The following is a 22,496-nucleotide window of genomic DNA, read 5'->3' on the forward strand; positions in this document are numbered from 1 at the left end:
CCATCCTTCCACCTCCTGAGCAGGCATCACCCACTCTCTAAAATTGTACCTAATGCTCTGTATCCTCACCCTGGCAGTGAATCACTCATTCTATTATATAAGAGGTTTGTTTCCACTCCTTGTATTGCACTATAACAGCAATTTGTTTACAGATCTTCCTTGACTTATAATGGGGTTACATCCCGATAAATCCATCATAACTTAAAAATATCATAAGTCGAAAATGCATTTAATACACCTAACCTACCGAACATCATAGCTTAGCCTCGACTTAACCATCCTCAGAACACTTACATGAGCCTACAGTTGGGCAAAATCATCTAATACACAGCCTATTTTATAATAAGATGTTGAATATCTCATATAATTTATTGAATACTATACTGAAAGTGAAAAACAGACTGTACTGAAAGTGAAAAACAGAATGTCTGCTTGGGTACAGAATGGTTGTAAGTGTATCAGTTGTTTACCCTTGTGATCGCGTGGCTGACAGGGAGCTGTGGCTCACTGCCTCTGCCCAGCATCACAAGGGAGTATGGTACCACATATTGCCAGCCCAGGAGGTTAAAATTCAAAATTCGAAGTTTCTACTGAATGCATATTGCTTTCACATCATTGTAAAGTCAAAAAATCGTAAATCAAACCATCTTAAATTGGGGACTGTCAGTATACATCTGGAGTCTTGTGAGCTGGTATGAGCTGGCTCCAGCACAGCACTGAAGTATGTGAGTAATTCAGAGAAAGATGGCACTGGAGTCAGAAGATGGTCCACGGCTGATGTAGGCAGGAGAATGACACATAAGGCAGAGTGAAGGGAAAGTTCTGAGGCCCATAGAAAAGTTGCTGGTCCAGAGTTTCTCTGCTAAGGTCCAAGTTCTTGGGTTCTATCAACACATGCACCTACAAGCAGAGTACCAGACTGCTTTCCTGGCACAAGCCACTTCTTTTAAGCCATTTGTGGACTTTTTAAAATAAAGACAATGAACAATGCTAGATTGCCGTAATGGAGACCCAGACCAGAGGCTGCTTCTCAACTCTTGCTTGCTGTCCTCCCAATAAAGCCCTGTTCCATTCACCACTTCTGCAGAACAAGACACCCTAAAACTTAGTGCCTTAAAAGAACAATCAACAATAATTTTGCTCATGAATCTATTCTGCCAGAGATTGACAGGGAAGGCTTGACTCTGCTCCCCACAGCATCTGCTGGGGAGACTCAGGCTGGAAGTCTCACAAGTCACTCACATGACTCGCCAACTGGTGCAGGCTATCATTTGGAAGCTCAGCCAGAGCTGAAGATCAAAAGCTTTAGTTCCTCTCAATGTGTACCTCTCCACATTGGCTTCTCAATGTGCTACTCAGGCTTCCTCACAACACGATAGTTGGGTTCCAAGAGCAAGGATCCCAAGAGAATCAGACAGCAGGTGTATCATCTTTTATGACCCAGACTCAGAAGTCACTCAGCATCAGTTTTGCCATAATCACAGACCTACCCAAATTAAAGGGGAAGAAACTTAGAACTCCACCTCCATAAGAGCAGTATCAACATCACATTGTAAAAAGAGCATGTGGGAAGAGGTAAATTGTGATGGCCATCTTTGGAAAATACAATCTGCCACATACTCCTAAAGATCATAGGAGCATTTTACCTTCTGCCCCCATCCAAAGAAGCCTCTTTGCTCAGAGACTCAGGCCCTCCCCAGGCTCCCACAGCCACACCCTTTCCTTGCCTGAGATGCTCCTTGCTATAAAATGATGAATACTGGAATTGGGAAGACTAAATTCCAAGGAATTATTGGTTTCAACTAGGGATCTGAAGACTTGAAGCAAATTTAAGAAGCAATTTACAATGAAGGGTAGGGACTAAAGATTTATTACTCACCAAAAGAACTTGTGCTTTTTAAATAAGAACTTTTTAGCACAGGTAAATTTCTCTTTGGTGAGAAGAATGGAAGAAAATTTTGAGCGAACCCTCCCTCTCCTACTCTCTCATAGATTAACAGAATAAGGGTATATACATTTGCCGATCCACTGTTTATCAGAGGAAAAAATAAATAAAAATCTCTAATTCCAACAGTATGGCCTTGGGGAGAAGAGTTCCAGAATGGTAGCATGAGGAGCTCAGCAGACCTGCTCCCCAGCAAAACAACCATAACTGGTGAAAATTACCCAAAAACCCCAACAATTTAAAATCTCTGAAAATTATCTCGAGGGCATACAGTTGATAAAGAAATTTATTCAAGAAAATCTACTAAATCTCCATAAAAACAGCAAGAGTTGAAGCACTTGAGCCCCTCCACCAGCTCAGTGTGACAAAAACTTCACTCTGAGCAGGTTTAGCCAAGAAGATGGGGCTCCCTCTCCCCGCCAGCTCCCAGTCACGGGCTAGGATATCTTTCTAGGAAGGACAGGCTTCTAGCATTTCTCATCCTCCCTAGCTCTGCCTTGCAGAGGCTAAATTCCAGACAAGTGCAGCCAAGATATTGAGGGGTCCTTTCCTCTACCCAGTCCCCCTGGTAGGATGAATAACAGGGGGCATAGCAGGGGGTAAATACTGGAGCACTGATCACCCTAGCCCCAGCTCGCTCACAGGGTGGAGGCTCTATGCTAAGAGAGACAAGCCAAGAAGACCAGAGGCTACTGTCCCTGCCCAGTACCCTGCTCATAAGCAGGAGTGTCACTCTAAGAAAGGTGGGACACTATCCCTGCCTCCAGCTCCAGAGCAGTAGCTCAGAGACTTTGCCCAGGGATGAGGCAGCCCATAACAAGAGAAAATTCAGAGCCAGCCCCATGGCTTAGTGGTTAAGTGCGCGCGCTCCGCTACTGGCAGTCCGGGTTCAGATCTCGGGTGCGCACCGATGCACCACTTCTCCGGCCATGCTGAGGCCACGTCCCACATACAGCAACTAGAAGGATGTGCAACTATGACATACAACTATCTACTGGGGCTTTGGGGAAAAAAAAAAAGGAGGAGGATTGGCAATAGATGTTAGCTCAGAGCCTGTCTTCCTCAGCAAAAAGAGGAGGATTAGCATGGATGTTAGCTCAGGGCTGATCTTTCTCACACACATAAAAAAAAAAAAAATTCAGAAGCTCTCCCCAAAGGGACTGACTGTATTTGGAACAGAGTATAGGAAATTTAAGCCTAAGTTCAAGCTCTCATAAAATGGAGATTTTGGCAGCAAGCAACTAAGAGGAGTTTGGTAACTTCATGAGTGCAATAAGCTAAACCACAGGCTAGCTACTTTACCAAAGAGAACCAGATAGTTAAGAAGAGCCAAACCTCAAACCTCAAAGACTAGCATCAAAAACTACACCTGCAAAAAGGCTCAAATGTAATTAGAAGAGACTGGAGAGCAATTTATGACCCAGGGCATTGTTAAAAATAATACAGCAATCAGTTGGCAATTAGTGGAGGCTAGCAGCTGGTAACATCAACAGAGACATCTTAACAGAACAGGGAAAGGGACAGTCAGAGAGCCCTGCTAAAACTACTGTCTTCCCAAGGCTAACTGTGCACATGCCCAAGGCTACACTCTCTGAGGAACAAAACAAGAGGTTTCACACTGAAGGGGAAATAGATTTCACTAGACTAGCCAGGCACATCACTAAATGAATAAACAAGCAAACAACAACAAGCCCCAGTGCAGTGGTGGGGGGAGAGCAGGGGGGTTAGGGAGAATAAGTGTCCAGAGTTGCTACAATATATTATCTAAAATGTTCAGTTTTCACCAATTTTAAAACATGCAAAGAAATAGGAAAGTATGATCCATAAACAGGAAAAAAATCAGGCAACAAAAACCATCTGAAAGGACTCAGATGCCAGATTTAACAAAGACTTCCAAGCAGCCATTATAAATATGTTCAAAGAACTAAAGGAAACCATGTCTAAAGAAGTAAAATAAAGTATGATAAAAATGTCACACCAAATAGAGAATACCAATAAAGAGATAGAAACTACAAAAAACCACCAAATAGAAATTCTGGAATTGAAAAGTACAATAACTGAAACAAAAAATTCACCAGAGGGGCTCAACAGTAGATTTTAACTAGCAGAAGGAAGAATCAGTGAACTTGAAGACAGGTTGACAGGTATTATGCAATCTGAAGAACAGAGAGAAAATGAATGAAGAAAATGAACATAGCCTCAGAGAAATGTGGGAGTCAATGAAGCACACCAACATATACATAATGCGAGTACCAGAAAGAAGAGAGATAGGAGGAGAAAAAATACTTAGAGAAATAATGGCTGAAAACTTTCCAAATTTGGTGAAATACATTAATCTACATGTCCAAGAAGCTCTACTAAGTAGGATAAATGTAAATCCACACCCAGCTACACTGTGGTAAAAATACTGAAAGACAAATACAGAGAGAAAATCTTCAAAAAAACATTAAGGTCTTGATTGAATAAATTATGTGTCCAGGTATAGAATACTATGCAAACATTTAAAAGATATGTAGATATATGTTGTTGATGCAGAGCAATGTTCCATTTTGTGAAGTGAAAAAAAGCAGTTTATAAAATTCTATACAATATGATTATTTTTGTAATAACAAATACACTTAGATAGGTATGTAAAGCACCTACCACATTAACTGTCAACCAGAGAGTAAGCACTCTATAGAGGGTAGCTATTCCTGGTTCTGTTGCTGCTGTTGTATTATGTCCTTTTTAAAACTGAACAGGCCAGACTGATATTATCTGCAGAGTTCGTATCAAACATTTCATGATAGTCATTGAAAAAATATATTGATACCGAAGTCTATTGCACCTGACTGAAATGTTGCCCTATCTTAGCTTCTGTTGAGTGAAAACAATGACACCAGTGTTCACTCCCCGGGAAGGCACTCCTTGTCCAACAGCTTGCTCCAGAGCTCACACAAGAACTGCCCAGACCAGGGGCAGGTAAGAGAAATGGGCTGTCTTGCTCCAGAGCTTCCTTCACCAGGAGGCAGTTGATGGGCTGTTGGCTGCCAGCTACTTGCAGGCCTCACATTACTATAGGAACTGCTGCCAAGTTGGCCTATATTTCTCCCTTTCCCAAATCTTTCACCAGAAAATAGGCTTGTTCTCCTCCCTACCCCCTTTCCCTGTCCCCGCTAGGAATGCTCTCCTGTGAGGACACTTTCTTAGTCCTGGTAGGCCAGGCAGGTGCTGGTTCCTCTCTGTTTTCTTCTACCAGTAGCTAAGCCTTGTCTGACATTTCTGCCCAAGATGACTAAAGCCTGACTCCAGTGTTGGGTGTGAACTAGACTCCTCCAGTGTCCCCTACCCAGCCAACCCCCAGACCAGATCTCTGAAGGCTTCACAGCACAATCTGACCTTCCTACTATTCCCACCACCATTCCCTCCACTTAAATCACCCAAAGAATATAGGGCCACAAGATCAAAGAGCCATCTGGTTGACCTCTCACAACAAGATAAATAAAACCAACAATAAAATATTCTGTTTCCTTTCTGTTTAATTACAGTACCATTATTCCAATTGTATTGTCCTCTATTTGTTTCTCCTACCAAAATAATAAATTCTAACTATTCATAGTTTAAATCAATTTAAAGAGCTGGCCTAGGAACCCAACTCATATACCACATTTTTCCTGTGGGGAAAAAAGTGTTCAGCAATGCTTATACAAATCAGCTACTGCCCTCAATGAACCCAATTATTCTAACTTTCCAAATAACTGTTTATAAACTTTTGGAACCTAACCCACTTTTAAGAGAAGCACTTCCTGTACTTGATTGCCATAAATAAATGAATCCCAAAAGGTTTAACAGATTGCAGAAGGAGGATTAGGTTACATATGGGCAAACAACAGATGAAAATATAATTAGTATTATACCAATTCTTCTTTAAGCATTATAAATATAATATGCAAAGCTATTAGTGCTAAAGCAGAACACCTGTCAATTATTCATGAGTGTTTCCAATCCTAAGAAAATATTCCACAGTAAACAGATGCTACACACTGAGATTCAGAGAAAAATTCTCAAACCCATTCAATCTAATTTCGTTGAGTGTCTCCCAAAGATTATTCATCACACTTATGTCTCTGCCACTATAATTAATAGTTTTCTGTTATTCTTTACACTTTAGGTTCAGCAATATAAATTTCATTACCAGATAAGCCCATTTGATTCGATACAACCAAGGTAATTACTAAATTCATAATAAGGTGGTTATTTGGGGTCAGGATGATGATAGATCCTTAGCTTGTACTTGCTGAATAGTTAATAATCTCTCCAAGGAAAGCTGACCTAACGCTCACAAAAATATATTAAAATTCTCCTGCATTTTTATATTTGGGGAGTTTTGGCTTTTTAAGTTTTATCTGAGTCAGATGTCATTTTTGTAAGCTTAAAACATTATAGCAATACTATCTGATATTCCCATAATTCTTTATGCAATACTAGGAGCAGTTTTTTAAAAAAGACAGACACAACTGAGACAAAAAGACTCTGTGATTTACTCTGCTCTCTGTGGGTTCTAGTGCCTCAGTTTCCTAGGAGACACCCATCTGATTTGCAAGCAGATGTGGATACCTGCGAAAGTGCCAGCTTTCTTGCTACATGTAATTCCAAAGACTTAAATGATGGGCTTCATAAACTAATTTACTCAATTCAAATGACATGATGTAACATCTTCCTGAGATGCCATGTAATCGTAAATCATGAAGAAATTATATGCTTGGATCTATTTTTAAATATCTTTATATTTAAAAAAATTAAGTGTGAAAAGAGACGGAGGTATGAAACTCAAGTTCAATCCAAAGCCCAAGATTGATTTTCTCAAACTGGAGAAAGGTACTCCAAAAAGGGCAAGAAGACTTCTCCTGAGGGGCAAAAGTCCTATTACTCTTGATTTTATAGCCTAAGGGCTATTATTACACAGCCATTAGCAAATAGCAGATGCTCAATAAAGCACAATTTTAAAAAATTCATTCCGCTGAACATACCTTTGTGCTTTTTGTCTATTTTTGTGTTTTTGTTTGTTTGGAGGGGGTTAGGGGAAGGTGGTGATAGAAGAAAGATGGTAGGTGAATCAGAAAAGACCACCAGCAAAGAAACAAGCTAATGAAAAAACCCAGTGAAGAACATAGAAATGAATAATCACAAGAATGAACTGAAGGGACGGATGGATGGGCATCTGCCATAGCCAGATCTAATCTGACAGTGTTCTTTCCCACTGCGGAGGCACCAGAACAAGAAAAGGAGTAACGACCCTCATGAAAATCCCAAGGCATATCTCCTACTGTGCTTAATTTCCCTAACCAGAGAAAAGGTAACTTTCTACTTTATCCTCTGAAGCGGCACAATCTTTCACATTGCTCATCTTTGGAAGCTCAGACCTACTTAAGTTGATTTGCATACAATAATTATTTACTTAATTAACAAGCTCTCAGTTAGATTGTCCCTTCAACTCTTAACAAGCCAAAAATTACATAAGATTCCTCTTCAAAGGAAAAGAAATTTCCCCCAAATAGGATCTATTGCTAATAACAGAATGCAATTTTCCACATGGCTTCTGCACTGAGATTTAAACTGGTTCCATGACGAGGAGGGAGAAATTCCTTTGGTATAAGAGCTCAGAGAAACTGAGATATCTCAGCTGCATCTATCTCTGAAAACCAGAATTGTTTTTACTTAAATTTATCCTTAAAGCTCATATCTTTCGTAAAAATTCTTAAAAGCAACAAGAAGAGAAAAAATTTTTAAAAAGCTGAACGTTCCCTTCAGAGGTGGAAGTTAATCTTAAAAAATAAAGCACAGTGTTTAGAATCACAAATGCTTTATGTAATAGGCTAGCAGAAAGATATCAAAATTTAATGTTTATGATACATTAAGAACTTTCCCTTGTGGTTCAAGAAGAAAAAATCCAAACCAACCAATTAATCTATGAATAAAGAGAATTTCTGAAATCAATTTAATGGAATATAGCAAGTTCCAAATCCAAGACCTTCTTTCACTCTGGTAGCCGAATGACTCATATTTCAAAGGGATAAAGCAAATGGATGTAGTAAGTAAATAAGCCTAAAAACAAAACATATTGTTCTCTCAGGGCAGCAGACGCATGAGTCATCGGACTAGCCCACTGCCCACTCACCAGATGTCCGACTTTGTGTCGTAGCCTTGGTGTTTCAGAGCCTCCGGACTCATATAGTGGGGAGTTCCAGTTAAAGTGGTGGCTAGATCACAGGATCCCATTAAGAGTCGAGAAACTCCAAAATCCCCTTGAAATAATAATTAATTTTTATGAATACTTTATAACAACAAAAATCAGCACTAGAAATTAACAACTGTCTAATTTGACAATTTTAATAAGCAATGATTCATATCATTTTAAAGGGAAAGAAAAGTTATATATTTTAAAATAAAAAGTGTTGGTGAATAGCTTTAAAAACAAAGCCTTATAGGAGAAAGAAGACTTTGAGCCAAGAAAGTGAATTATGTAAGCTAAACCTTTTTATTTCTGGAATTATGGAGAACCAGCAACTTGAAACAAAAAGCTATTTCAAGTCTGAATAATAACAAACAAAATGATTCCAGCAGGGCTGAATATAATAATTTGCAATTTCATCTGAGGGGGGAGAGTTTGCTCTTCATTTACAATCAAGAAAACATTTTAAATAAAAGACCTGAGACTTTGCAAGAACATGACTATAAAAATTTGACTCCATCAGCTTCTCTCTACTTGCTTAATTAGTTGTGTGCTTTTATGCCTTCTCCTCTAAGAACATCTTACATGAATGTTAAACAACCCAGTAACTGGGTTGTTTATGAGTGGAGGTACAGTTCTGAAGGAGAACTAAAGGTTAACAAAGCCATTATATCAACATTTTAATTGTCTGTGATAACTGCTAATTGCTTGTGTTAAAATAAGTGGGGAAATCTGTAGTCATCAAAATAGTGAAACAAGTCTAACCAGTTGCAAAGCGGCATGGAATAGGAACTCAAAAAATATTTGTTAAACCTATCAAGTATATAGCAAATTTATATCAGATAATCAGAAACAAAATCATTGAGTTTTGTTGGGCCCAACCAAGTAGGAACAAAAATTTGAGAACTTTAAATAAACCAATGATTACTCTAACACTTCTAGGTACTCTAGACTCCAACTTGATATATCAATAACGTGTAAAATATACTCTCCCATGTTTTTAAAGTACATATTTTTAAAAATCTTACCAATTTTAAGTAGATTATTTTTCAGAAATATATTCTTTGATTTCAAGTCTCGATGAAGTATCCTCCTACAAAAGGCAAAAAAGGATATACAATTTCATGCAAAATTTAAAAATTTTAAATCCAAATATAAATAATATATATGGGTGTATGTGAAGTGATTCACACGTAAATATCCACTCCCATAGATATATCTTTCAATGTTTGAAAGCTACAAAGCCACAACATTTTCTAGTTTCTCTGAGGAAATAAGAGTTTTAAAACAAAGGTTTTAAAGGCAGGGGAACATGTAGTTGGGAGAAGGGTGATGTGCTTTCAACTATTTCAATAGGCCAGATTTTACTGTGTTTTTGTAGCATGATCTACATAGTACTATATCCAATAACCATACATCCAGTTCACAATTATCATAAAGCTTTATAATCTATTATACTTTATATATAATCTGTTATATATTATATCATATGTGTATAATCTCTTATATATATATTATAATCCAAATGTTCAGATTTTATATATTTGTGGAAATAATGTTGATGATGATATTTAATAATAGATCACATTTATTATGTTTTACTATAAGCCAGCAATGTAAATTAAGACTTTTATTTCCAGAATTATGGAGAACTAGACAACTGGAAAACTTTTGCCAAAAAAAATCCACAAAACAATGTTGAATAAAGCATACAAATATCTTCATACACACACAGGTGAGTCCACAGGAAGATGAGATAAATCCCAGGGGATTATCCAAAAAAAACCCTGAAAAATCAGAGCAGGCAGTAGGTGCTGATCTCTCAGCTGCCCCAGGGGGTTGTTCTGGTCTCAGTAACTAACTCATGGGCTGGCTTTAATGTCCTCATAGAAACAAGAGCCAAGACCTTAAGCCCATGTAATATGGCAAGTTGGGACTAATATTGTATGTAATGTCAGAATCTTACATGTGATCCATACCTTAAGTGAAAGTATGATTTAAGAAACATTCACTCATGAGTAAACAAAATGATAAGAAAAATGATAATATACGTACAGGTCTGAACTTCGAGCGGAGAAAAAAATATCTCCCTTCATATTTTGTAACCACAGCTCTCTGCTCACTCACATTTGGAATGAAATATGTAACAGCTGTATGGCTCCAGAAATCCCAAACCAAGAAATTAGCATAAAAATTGATTCTCAGCTGCTAATACCCTCTTGGGGCATCTGGCAGACGCAAACGCAAACTAAGAGTCAGCAGATAATACATAATAAAATTAAACCCCTGAGAATTTCAGCTAATCTAATAGGATACAAACTATAAGTATATTTTAAATGATTAAAATCATTAAAAAAAATGAATCTAAAACACAAGATAGAAACAGGATAATATCCAAAAAGGGATGATGCTGATCTGAGAAACAACCAAATAGAATTTTTAGGGGAAAAATGTCATTATGGAAATAAGAAACTCAAGATTAAGACCTCAGCTTCTAACTATGATAGAGTAAGCTTATATCACACTAAATCTCCTACTTTCCACAGCTGCATAGACAGCACTGTAAAATTTAAACAGTGTAAAATCTAGATAAAATTAAAAAAAAAAACAGCTCTTCGAAGATATCAGAGATCAGCTAAGGCAGATGAAGGCAGTCAGCACTTGAGGGGCCAGAACCTGGAGAGAAGGAAAATGCACTGAGCTGAGTCAAACATTTCCCCTTGTGTTTTCCTCTCCGAGCATTTGGCATAAGCAGAAAGCTGAAGCCTAGATCTTGCAGCAGTTTCCCTGGACTAGGTAGACAAAAACTGTAGTTCAGAGCTACCAGGACTTGAGGGGCAAATTTTCCAGAGAAAAGAGAACAAAAGAGAAGTCTGGCATTCTGCATGGATTTTATCCTTGAGGCACTTGCTGAATCCTAAGCTGTTCAGGAACAAGACATTAAGGAGAAAGCAGCTGCTAAGAGGCTAAAAAACTAAGCAGAGCTTTCAGCAGATTCACAAAACTGAGGAGGGGTCTTGGTAAATAACTAAAGCCTTCAGCTGGAAACCCTGAAGGACTACTTAGAAATAAAGGCAAACTGGAAATAGATCAGCCCTCACAAAGTCTGAAACCTAGCCTTAAACTATCTCAGCCCTTGATTGGATCAAGGTGATCCGCCTGTACTGTAACTACTAGCCAGAAAAAAAATTAAATCCTCTGCAGAGGAAGATAATATCATCCAACATCTCTACACTATTTTACACATATTGTCCAGCATTCATGCAAAAACTACCAGGCAAGCCAAGAGATAACACCAAATGACCAAAAACCAAAAGAAAAAAAAAAAACAAATCCATAGGTGATCTATCTATTGGAATCATTGGACAAGGACTTAAAAGTAACTACGATGAACATATTCAAGAAAATAAATGACACAATGGTGAATTTCATCAGAGAACTAGATTCTATATACAATTTTAAAAAGAATTGAATGGAAATTCTTGAATTGAAACAAATATAATTACTAAAATTAAGAATTCAGTAGATATGTTTGAAAGCAGATTATACATAGCAGAAGAGAGGATTTAGAAAATGGAATAATAGTTAGTGAAAAATATTCAGACTGAGGGACACACACAAAAAAAGGTGAAAAACATAGAAAAGAGTATAAGAGACATTTTAAGTACGGTTAAGAAGTTCTAATATATGTGTAAATGGATCCCTAGAAGGAATTCATAGAAATGGCGACTAGAATGTGAAAGTCCAACATACATCTAAGAGACACTCTGAAAGGAAAGAAGAGAATAGAGATAAGGCAAAATTCAAAGAGATAATGGGAGAAGGAAATTTCAGAATTTAGAAAGACATAAATTCACAAGTTCAGAAGCAAAACAAATCTCAAGCAGAATAAAAAGAAAAAAAAGAAATACACAACTAAATGAAACCCTCTAATGATGGAGAACATCAATGACAAAGAGAAGATATTGAGAACTAGCTGAAAGAAAAGAGATTACCTTAATAAGAGTGACAATTAGATGGAAGGTGACTTCTCAACAACAGTAATAGAATCTAGAAGACAGACAGATAATACTTTCAAAGCGTTAGACAAAATATCTGTGAACCTGGAATTTTATGCCTAATAAATAATAGGTAATATATTAGCTAAATATAAAACATTTAGATAAATTAATAGCTAAATTATTATAAAAGAACAAGTAAAAAATAAAGACATTTTCAAGCAAACAAACCAAAAAATTGATAGTGTTTACCATTCACATAACTTAAGGATTTATTTCAGGGAAAATGAAAATGTCACAGAAGGAAGGCCTGGGGTACAGGAAGGAGTGGTGAACTGAGAGATTGATAAATACAAGGAAATTTAAACAAGTGTTGGCTTAAAACCAATTATAATGGTAATGGTAATCACTAATTTGTGGAGTATTAAGAGAAAATAGAACTGAAATTCTGGATAACAATAATATAAAAGGAAGGAGGAACGTAATTGGAATTAAAGTCTTTGTAATGTTTAAGAAAAAGGTACATATATTAACTTCAAACTTCATTTATTCAAGTATACATTTAATAATTGAAGGGTAAACACTAAAAAAATAGAAATAAAATGTCTAACTATCAAACTAAGTAGAAAAAAAAAAAGGGAATAACAAAAACCTGACAAATCCAAAGAAAGTAGAGAAAGGAGAAAAACAAGTATAACAAAATAAAATGGTAGAAATACATTCCATATATTGTTAATCATGACAGACTAAAATCATCAACTATTTAAAAAAAAAACTTATAAAGAACGCCCTTAAAACATAAGGACAGAGAAAAGTTGGAAAGTAAGAGGATAGAAAAGATATTCTAGGCAAAAGAAAGCTAGCAAAAAGCAATATTAGGTAAATTAAGGATAGAGACTATCACTACATAATGAATAAACCAGTAATTTATTGGGAAGATTTTAAAATTCTGTACTTGTGTACAACTTATGACACAGGCTTAAATATATAGTGAAAAATTAATATTAAAAGGAATTTAAGGAGAAATTGACAAATCCACAATCATAATGGGAAATTTAACATATCTCCCTCAGTAATTAGTAGATTCAGTAGACAAAAAATTATTAAGGATATAGATTTTAGCAACACAATTTTAGATTTGAAAACACAGTTACATTGAGCTAATGCACATAAATTGAACATTGCATCAAAAAATTTAAAAATGCATGTTCTTTCAGGCACACATGGAATATTTTCAAAAACTGACAGTGAACAAATCCATAAAGCAAGTCGCAACAGATTACAAAGAATTAGCACCATACAGTACACACATTCTCTGGCCTCAATGAAGTTAAATTAGAACCCAACAAGGTACTTAGAACAGTGCCGGGCATTGGCAACGACTGATCAAAACAGACAAATTCTCTTTTGATGAAACTTCGTTCTGGTAAAGTAAACAGGCAGAAAACAACTAAATGAGCAGATATATAATATGTCAGCTAACAATTAATACTATTAAAACAAAAAAGTAGAGTAAGGGGCTCGAGACTAACCAGGGTAGGGAGATGCTAGTTAAGCTCAGGCAGTCAGGGAAGGCCTTAGAGAAAGTGACATGAGAGCAGAGACGGGAATGAAGCGAGGGAATGAGCCATGGTTGTGACTGTTATTGTTATTGTTCATATTGCTAATGCTATTGTTACCACCAATATATCAAAAGGGAAAGTCTGCGTGAGGCTATCAAGCAAAGAAGAAAGATGAACAGTGAACAACGGAGCAGTTGAGTTATACAGAGCACCTCAAAGGAACAGGATTGAACTACTGGGAGGGGTTTAAACCACACTGTCCTGCCCCCTCCCTTCCACACCCCACCTCCTGCTCAAGACCCTCCTTGACCCTCCTGCTGGCTGAATCAAGCACAGCCCAGCACTCAGAGTCCTCCATCTCCAGCCTTCTCCTCCAGCTATTTATATATCTGTGAGGAATGGCCTGACAAGGGATTTCTTCCAATCCGTTAATTTATTCACATGAAAAACCTAACAAAGGAATAAACATATAGTTATATATTTGGAGTACCTTTTAAAAGGAAAAAAACTCAAGCCAAGAAAATCTAGGCCAAGAAATTGTCACATCTCTGTTGTAGTCAATATGGCACTTGCTTGTCTTAAGTGCAGCACACGTTTCTTCCTCTATGTCACTGCTCATGTTAAAAGACCCTCCTCTATCATCTCTGCCTCTCAGAATACTGTCTGTCCTTCAGGATTCTATCGTACACAAATCTCATGTACCTCCTGGGAGTCCCCTCTTTCCTTCCGAAGATGCTGCCCACCTCTGGTCCTGGAGGCGAATTAGTCACTTGCCTGGGAATGCCAGGCCCTCTGGCTCTTGCCACCTCTGGACTAGGATGAAACACCACACAACGTGACATGGAATCTAGCATTCCAAGCAGCAAGGTAGGGAACTAGATGATGCACCTGAAAGTGCAAGGGAGTTAACTCCCTTGGGGTGAACTAGTGAGAGATAAGAGGAGAAAGAAGATAGGCAGATAAATTTCCCCTTCTCTCTCTCTCCAAAGCATGCTGCCCATGTGCCTATATGCCATGCAAATATCCCTGCCAAGCAATGTGCTGTTGTCTTTCCCCAGCTCTTTGTGAAGCTATGGCCAGTATAATAACACACCACTTCACTTTGATTCACATCCTTGCCTCACTTCAATCTGTCCTCACTCTCATCACCCTGGGTCTACACCTCCCAAGGAAGGTATCAGCATTTCAATCCTTGCCCCAGACTCTGTTTCCTAGAGGCCCACGATAAGAAAATGATCCCCTTCTATCATTTTCTCCTAATTCCTAATCACTGTTCCTACTACCCTCAGCAAGTTAGACATGCTCTCCCATTTCTGGTCTTCTTTTGACACCAGATGCTACAGTTGACCAATCACTCTTGCTAAATTATAAGCTCTACAAGGTGCATTATCTTACTTGCCTGTATTATTCCCTCTAATACTGCAAACATTTAACAAAATTCGTAGGTTGAACTTGATTGAATCCTTGGGTTTACATATGTCTGAACTTTTCAAACTATTTTTGATTGACATCTTCCTAAAATGAAGTATTTAATTCCCTGACTTCACAAACAAAGCCTATTGTTAACAACTCATGATTACAGTAGGCATCAATTACTATGATGTATCTAATCGTCAGGCCTAAACAGGAGACCCCAGTCTGGAAGCAGTATTCTTGAAACAGGCTGGGAACAGAGATGTGGCTTTATAAAACGAAAATTTACTCTTGAACCCTCAACTTAAAAACCTTCCATCACTCTGCACTGCTTCCGGAATAGAGTCTAAAATCCCATACACATCTACTGGAGACCGTGAGATCTGGCCCAACCAATGCGTCTGGCAACCTCAACAAAACAGGCCAGGTCTGTGTCATCTTTTCCTCTTCCACACAGTTCTTTACTCATGGTAGAGGGTCAATAAATGTATGTTAATTTTAGAAACACTATCCTTGGCACAAAGATGAATACCATCTTGTGGGGCTCATTCATTAATCCACAAAAACAAATGAGTGCCAACTACATGCTATGTGCTGTACTACATAATGTGGGAAATATAAAGATTCATAAGATACGGCCATGTATTCCATAACGCTTACAATCAGGATGGAGAGATAAAAGAAAAGCACACAAATAACTATAATAGATGGCAGAAGGGAACTCAGCCATCATCACTTTATTAAGAATTATTTATAATTATAAATGGTTGCCAATATAGACATTTACCAGGTCATAAGGAAACTTCTTTCCCAACAAATGATTACTCTTATGTACACGCCCACAAAATTGCACTATTATTAAACAACATAACTATTAGTTATAAAAATAATTATTTTTTTACCATTACAATTAATGATAACATAGGTGTAGTAATGTTACTTGGTACAGTGGTGAGACCTCAGCCATCCAGATCAAAGCTACAAATCACGGCTGTGGAGCAGGGCCAAAGAAAAGCCACTCACGATGTCCATCTACTTTACTTCAGAGGAGACAAATGGAGACACACTCAAACAGGGAATGGAATCAGAATTGCGTATAAAGGAAAGAATTGGGGATGACGGCAGGAGTTTCCTCTAATTCAAATACTCTTTATCCTCTTTAAGGCTTTGGAGAATGAGACAGGAAATATGCTTTCAAGAGCGGAGAGGAAAGGGAAGAACAAAACTGGACAACACAAGTCTGGGCCACTTCATCTTAGGGCAAATAACCCCAGGCGCTATAATCTAAAGCATTATGCTACTATTTTTATGCCCAATCTGGAGATGAGGAAATCAAGGCACAGAAAAGCTAAATAACTTAATCCACGTCACACAGCCTGTGAGTACAAACAGGTTTGTTTGACTCTACAAACCACAGTTCCCATCCAGGTCTGTTTTACTCATGGTAGATGCTTGATAAATCTATGCTGATTTTAAACAAAGATGGCACAAAGATGAAGATCTAGTAGAGCTCATTCATTAATCCAAACAATCAATAGAACCTTTGCATTTAATCAATATTCTCTCCTGCCTTTTTATAGTCCCACAACATCTAGAGCTGGGCTGCTGATGAGTATGTTGTTAACTATTTAATGGTTAAAAGGAAAACAATTATATTTAACAACAGAGGGTTAAATAAAATTTGGCCTCCTCTATGCCCACTCTTGGGCTTCCCTTGGTATGGCAGGAACTGTTGAGCGCCCACCTCATGACCAGTCTCCTGCTCTTCTCCCTTGCCATCAGAACCCCACAAGCCCTAGGGAGTCTGAGCCCTCCTCAGTCCTAAGAAAAAGGCAAACAATATATTAGAAAGCAGTTATGAGAAGTAATTGGCTGGCACTGTGGTAATGGAATAATAAATTCTATGCAACAGAGCAGATAAACTATTTCGTAAATTTTTTTAAAGTATAATTTATTGACTTTGTGGTTACAGTAAGCAAACTAGTTCCAGCAAGAAAGTCTTGTCATATACTTGGTTAATATCCTTTCCTTTAAAGTATATAAAAATCAAATCCAAGAAATAACAAGGTGACCAGTGATACAGATAATTTATATAAAATGTTTTTTCTAAAAAGCTCAAAGTAGCTCTCCATCTATTATCTCATATGTCCCACACCACATCTCTAGGAGTGGTAGGTCCCTCTCATTTCTAAGTTTCAGGATGCCCAAGGGAGTTAAATGACCTGGTTAAGATTAGATGACAGCTGTGGCCAAATGCACAGTGGAGCTCCTGCCTCTGTCTCCTCCATCAGGCCATTTTCTACATCTTCCAGCCTCCAGGACCACAATAGAGTGAAGAACAGTCTGTGGAGGTAGATAGAGTGTGTGTTTCTCAGGCCCCCAACCCAAGGTAGGACTGTGGAGAAGGTATGGACAACTTAACCTTCATGTCCCCTTAAGCCCTTATCTTAATAGTTTCTGAAACCCCAGCTCCCTTCCCCACAGGTCTGTCCTTCATCTGGCGGGGTCTCAGGGTGAATTGCAAACTCTTCTTGCCGAGGATGCTCGTACAAGCAGTGACTCCTTGGTGATGCATGGCCCAAGCAGCCCCCGTTGCTGGTCTCTGTTACGTGGCGTCCGTCCTAGACTCTGAGGTGCCTGCCTGGCTTCCTCATTGATATTGTGGGCCCTCACAACCGTGATGAGACCTCTGTGTTGTAAGTCAGGGACAGAGTCAGGTCCTCCTCAAACGTAGCTATTGCCAACACAGCAGGAGTTGCCTATACCTGGCACTGGGGTGGGGTCTTCTTGAAAAAAAGTGACTTCAGGACATCCTCAAGAAGTGGGAACCGGGAGAAAGCAAGAATCTCCAATAACACCACAGACACCACCACTTCTCTCTGCTTTTCCATCTTCAAACCTGGGATAGCACACCTCTATCCCCCACCACGTTTACTGACCTAGATTCCCAAGTGGGTCCTTTCCCTTGGAGCCTCACTACACGAAAAATGAATTCCACATGCCACCTTTCAGGGAATATTTAGCCATTCTAACACTATCTCACCAAGCTGGCTGGGGAAATGTGTGGGCTGCTAGGTGACAAGGAAGTCATCTTAGGGAAAGTGCCCCAGCCCTGGTCTCTCCTCCACTGTGAAAGCACCAAAATCAGCAAGGCCTCAAGATCACCAGCAAATGGGGTCTCTGCAGAGAGGCTGCTCTGTCCTTCATCTTAAAAAATCTAGGCCAACTGAACTCCCCCCGTCAACAGAAATAAGTTTGGCGGGGGCAGGGTGGGTAGTCTGTTTTTCGGCTTCTGTGTTAGCACTGGGAACAAAAAAAGAAGAAGAAGACATTGTCTCTGCCCCCAAGGAGTTCCCTTATGCCCAATTCTGTTGTGGCATCCAGAGAAGATGATGTTTCAAAGAATAGCCAATTAATTGGACCAAAGAGAAGAAAGCCTACAGGACTGCACTTTCAGAGAAGGGATGGTTCTAGCTTTGTCTAAGGTTCCAAAGTCCCTCAAATGCTGAACCAGCCTAGGGAAGCTTGGGGGAGTTGGTAAGAAGCCTCAGAACACAAACATCTTTAAAAAATTTAGATCTGTCTGTGCGCCAGAGGTTCAGGCCCGCGGGGAGGAATGAGTTTTAGCACTACATTCTCAAGATAGCTTTTAGTGAACCGTGAATATTCTCAGCTTTTAACATCATTATTTATAAGCATTTATGCCATATGCTATAGATTTAGAATATTACAGATGTATAAATAAACCAAATTACAATAAGTACAGGAAAGCTCCAAAGGAGTAAAAAAAATTTTCATTTCTTCTGTAACCTCATTCTTCTCTGTTATTCCAGGGTCTTCTTTATCTCCTCTGCTGCTGTTCTGTATTAGTCTCGGGTTCTCCAGAGAAACAAAACCAACAGGAGAGACCTAGACTGAGATCTAGATCGAGATCGAGATCTAGATAGATATGGAGATTTATTACGAGGAATTGGCTCATGCATTTATGGAGGCTGAGAAGTTCCACAATCCACAAGCTAAAGACCCAGGAAAGCCAGTGGTTTAATTTGGCCTGAGTCTAAAGGCCTGAGAACCAGGGGAGTCACTGATCTAAGTCTCTTAGTCCAAGGGCAGGAGCAGATTTGAGATGAGATATCCCGGCCCCATCAGTGACGCAGTAAAAAAGGGGCAGATTCCTCCTTCCTCTACCTTTTGCTCTATTCAGGCCCTCAAGGGATTGGACAGTATCTAACCACACTGGAGAGGGCAGTCTACATTACTGAGTTCACAGATTCAAATACGTATCTTATCCTGAAACACCTTCACAGACACACCCAGAAGCAATGTTTAATCTGGGCACCCCAGGGCCTGCTCAAGCTGACACATGAAATTAACCATCACACGCACTAAAAGAATTTGCAAGGCATTTCCAACAGAAGACCCGAACCTAACTTCTTCACATATATTGTTTCCAAGGCAATCTTCTTCCTAACTCATTTGTAAGCAATCTATGTAATTTTCAAAATACATTTTAATATATACTATAGACCATATGAAGAAAAGTCTAGAATAATGCTTTGTAGATAGATCTATTTTTATTGGCTATAGTTGGAAAGAGTTGAAAGCTGAGTGAAACACTGTGGTAGGCTGTATCCTTGTTCCCAAATATTCACACAACTTGTGCTTGGCAGTGAGTGTCCTCTTTGGGAGGAATAGGCATTCTTACCCCTCAGACACTGGGCTTGGTCTCGTGACTTGCTCTGATCAATGGCATGTGAGCAGACAGGGTGATTGTCAGGTCTGGGCAGAATTTTTAAGAGTCATTGAGTGTTTCCACTAACCCTCTTGCTTTTCCCTCTGCCGTGAGAAAAGCATGTCCCAGATAGGAGCTGCTCCTCCAGTTCAGGTTCTGGAATGCGAGGACATGTAGAGCAGACCCACAGCTGATCTGCAGCTGCCAACATGCAACACAAGCAACAAATGATCATTGTAAGCCACTGCGCTGGAGGGTTCTTGTTAGCAGAGCATGACTTCCTTCAGCAGGAATGCGTTTTAGTGCCATATTCTCAAGGTAGATTTAGTGAACTGTGAATATTCTCAGCTTTTACATCATTATTTATGTGTCTATGCCATATGTTAATAGAATACCTTTTGGATATAAACTGTTTTAAAAACAGATAATTAAGATAGTTTATTTTCTATAGGAAACATATTTTAGACCTATACAAATTAAATATTGGAAACTAACAGAAGTGAAAAGTAGATTATATATTTACTATCAGAAATAACATATAGCATTTCTCCATTTAAAAACTATTCTGGAGATTGGATCAAGATGGAGACACCTGCCTCCCCTTTCTACCCCAAATTCCCAGAAATATGAAGAATTTTTCAAGAGGAAATTCATAATAGTGCTAGAAAACAGTAGTTATATATGGGCAAGAATTTTTTTAAAAGCTCTGAAAGAATGCGAGAGGAGGAGCCCCAAATCTAAAACATAGGTATAGAAGAATGCTGCCTCTATATCCCTTTACCCACAGCAGTGACCGGCTCAACAATGCGCCCCATATGGATTTTCTCACTTCTCCATCTCACTCTCTCTCCCCACTCACTGGCTTCTGCTTCCTGAGATCACCTCCTAGATAAACTTCTTGTACCGCAGTTTTTGTTTCAAGGCTCTGATATTGGAGGAACCCAGATGAGTCTTGGTGTTTTCCCAAGATCTAGGGCCTCACTTCTAACTTCCTTCTCTCTCTCTCTCATTCGCTCTCCATATTCCACCCAGCATATTCACAATTAAACTCAGCATCATTGTTTCAAACCTGTCTTTCTAACTTCTCACTCACCCTTGGGTGATGAACCTTGGGTTCATGCTGGACCTTCTCTTATCACATCTCACATATCCACTTAATTTCAAGCCCAGTCAACTTACCAAGCTCACGCTCATCCTTTCACATCCTGCCCACTGCTGCCACACTGGTTCAGGTCTAATGACCTCATGCATGGATATTATAGAAGGCTCCAGATGGATAACCCAAGTTCCTCTCTTTCTCCTCTATAATTTATCATCTAATCTTCCTGAAGCTCTGGTCATATTATAGCTCCACTCAAAAGGCTTCTGTGGCATCAATGTCTACAAAATAAAGCCCTCTACAACATGATCTCAATCTACCTTTCCTTACAACTTCATTCATGTATCCCAAGAGCCTTCCCAACTGAAGCACTCATCACTCACTCTGAAAGTGCCCTGTTTTCCCAGCTCTGTGCCTTTGCTCACTCTGTTCCCTAAACCCAGACAGCTCTGACCCATCTTTCACCATATTTAAAACCTACCTTGGGTCAAATATCACTTCTTCCAAGAAGGCTTCATTGATTCTCTCAAATAGAATATATCCATCTTCTGATCTCCTATAGCACTTAAACTGTTCTTTTCTTAGCACTCATCACTTGTTTATTGTTACAATAAAGTATAATTTACATTAAACTGTATAAACTTTAAGCTTGATGAATTTATATATATATATATAAATTATATATACTGTATATATATATCATCCTTGTAATCTTCCACCTAGATCAAGATATAGAACATTTCCACCATCCCAGAAGGTTTCTTTGTGCCCTCTCCAGTCAAAATCCCCTTCCAAGGGTAATCTCTATTCCGACTCACCATAGACTAGTTTTGCCCACTTTTGAACATCATACAAATGGAGTCATATAGTATGCACTATTTTGCATCTGGTTTCTTTCCCCCAACATCATGTCTCTGAGATTCATCTAGGTCATGCATATCAATTGTGTTATTTTTTTATTGTAGAGTAGTATTCCATTGTATGGCTATACAAAAATTTATTTAACCATTCTACTGTAAATCGACATTTCTCAGTGTTTTGGCTATGACAAATAAGGCTTCTAAGGACATTTCTGTATGTCTTTTGTTGGACATAGGTACTCATTTTTCATCTCAGGAATAGAATTAGTGGGTGACAGGATATTTGAATGTATAGATTTGGAGGTACTATTAAACATTTTTCCAAAGTGGTTATACCAATTTACACCCTAACAGCAATGTAAGACAGTTCCAGTGGCTCCACATCCTTGCCAACACTTGTTAGTGTCAGAAATTTTTTTAGCCCTTCTGGTGGCTATGCCCTCATTTCTACATTGAATTACAATCACAAACAACAACATTTACATAGGGCTTAACAGTTTGAAAACTTTTTAAATGTATAATATCTCAATGCATATTCCCTAGAGCCCTATAAGTAAACAGGGTTGTTGTTAGTGCCATGAAGTTGATTCCAACTCCTAGTGACCCTGTGTACAGCAGAACGCAAATGCTCAGTCTTTTTGGGCCATCCTCTCACCTTTCAGCACTATATTAGACA

At 38.6% G+C, this 22,496-nt stretch overlaps 1 protein-coding gene across 1 annotated transcript in view; it reads right to left on the bottom strand.

Annotated features, from left to right (window-relative positions):
- Positions 1-22,496, bottom strand: part of NEK11 (NIMA related kinase 11) — a 226,080-nt gene that overhangs the window by 146,325 nt on the left and 57,259 nt on the right. The window contains exons 5-6 of the mRNA XM_058553246.1: positions 9,185-9,249; positions 8,103-8,229 (exon numbers count right to left, since the gene is read on the bottom strand). Coding sequence (XP_058409229.1) covers positions 8,103-8,229; positions 9,185-9,249 — 192 coding nt within the window. The remainder of the gene's footprint in view (positions 1-8,102; positions 8,230-9,184; positions 9,250-22,496) is intronic.

The sequence above is a fragment of the Diceros bicornis genome, chromosome 2 (genome assembly GCF_020826845.1).
Source record: "Diceros bicornis minor isolate mBicDic1 chromosome 2, mDicBic1.mat.cur, whole genome shotgun sequence".
NCBI lineage: Eukaryota > Metazoa > Chordata > Mammalia > Perissodactyla > Rhinocerotidae > Diceros > Diceros bicornis.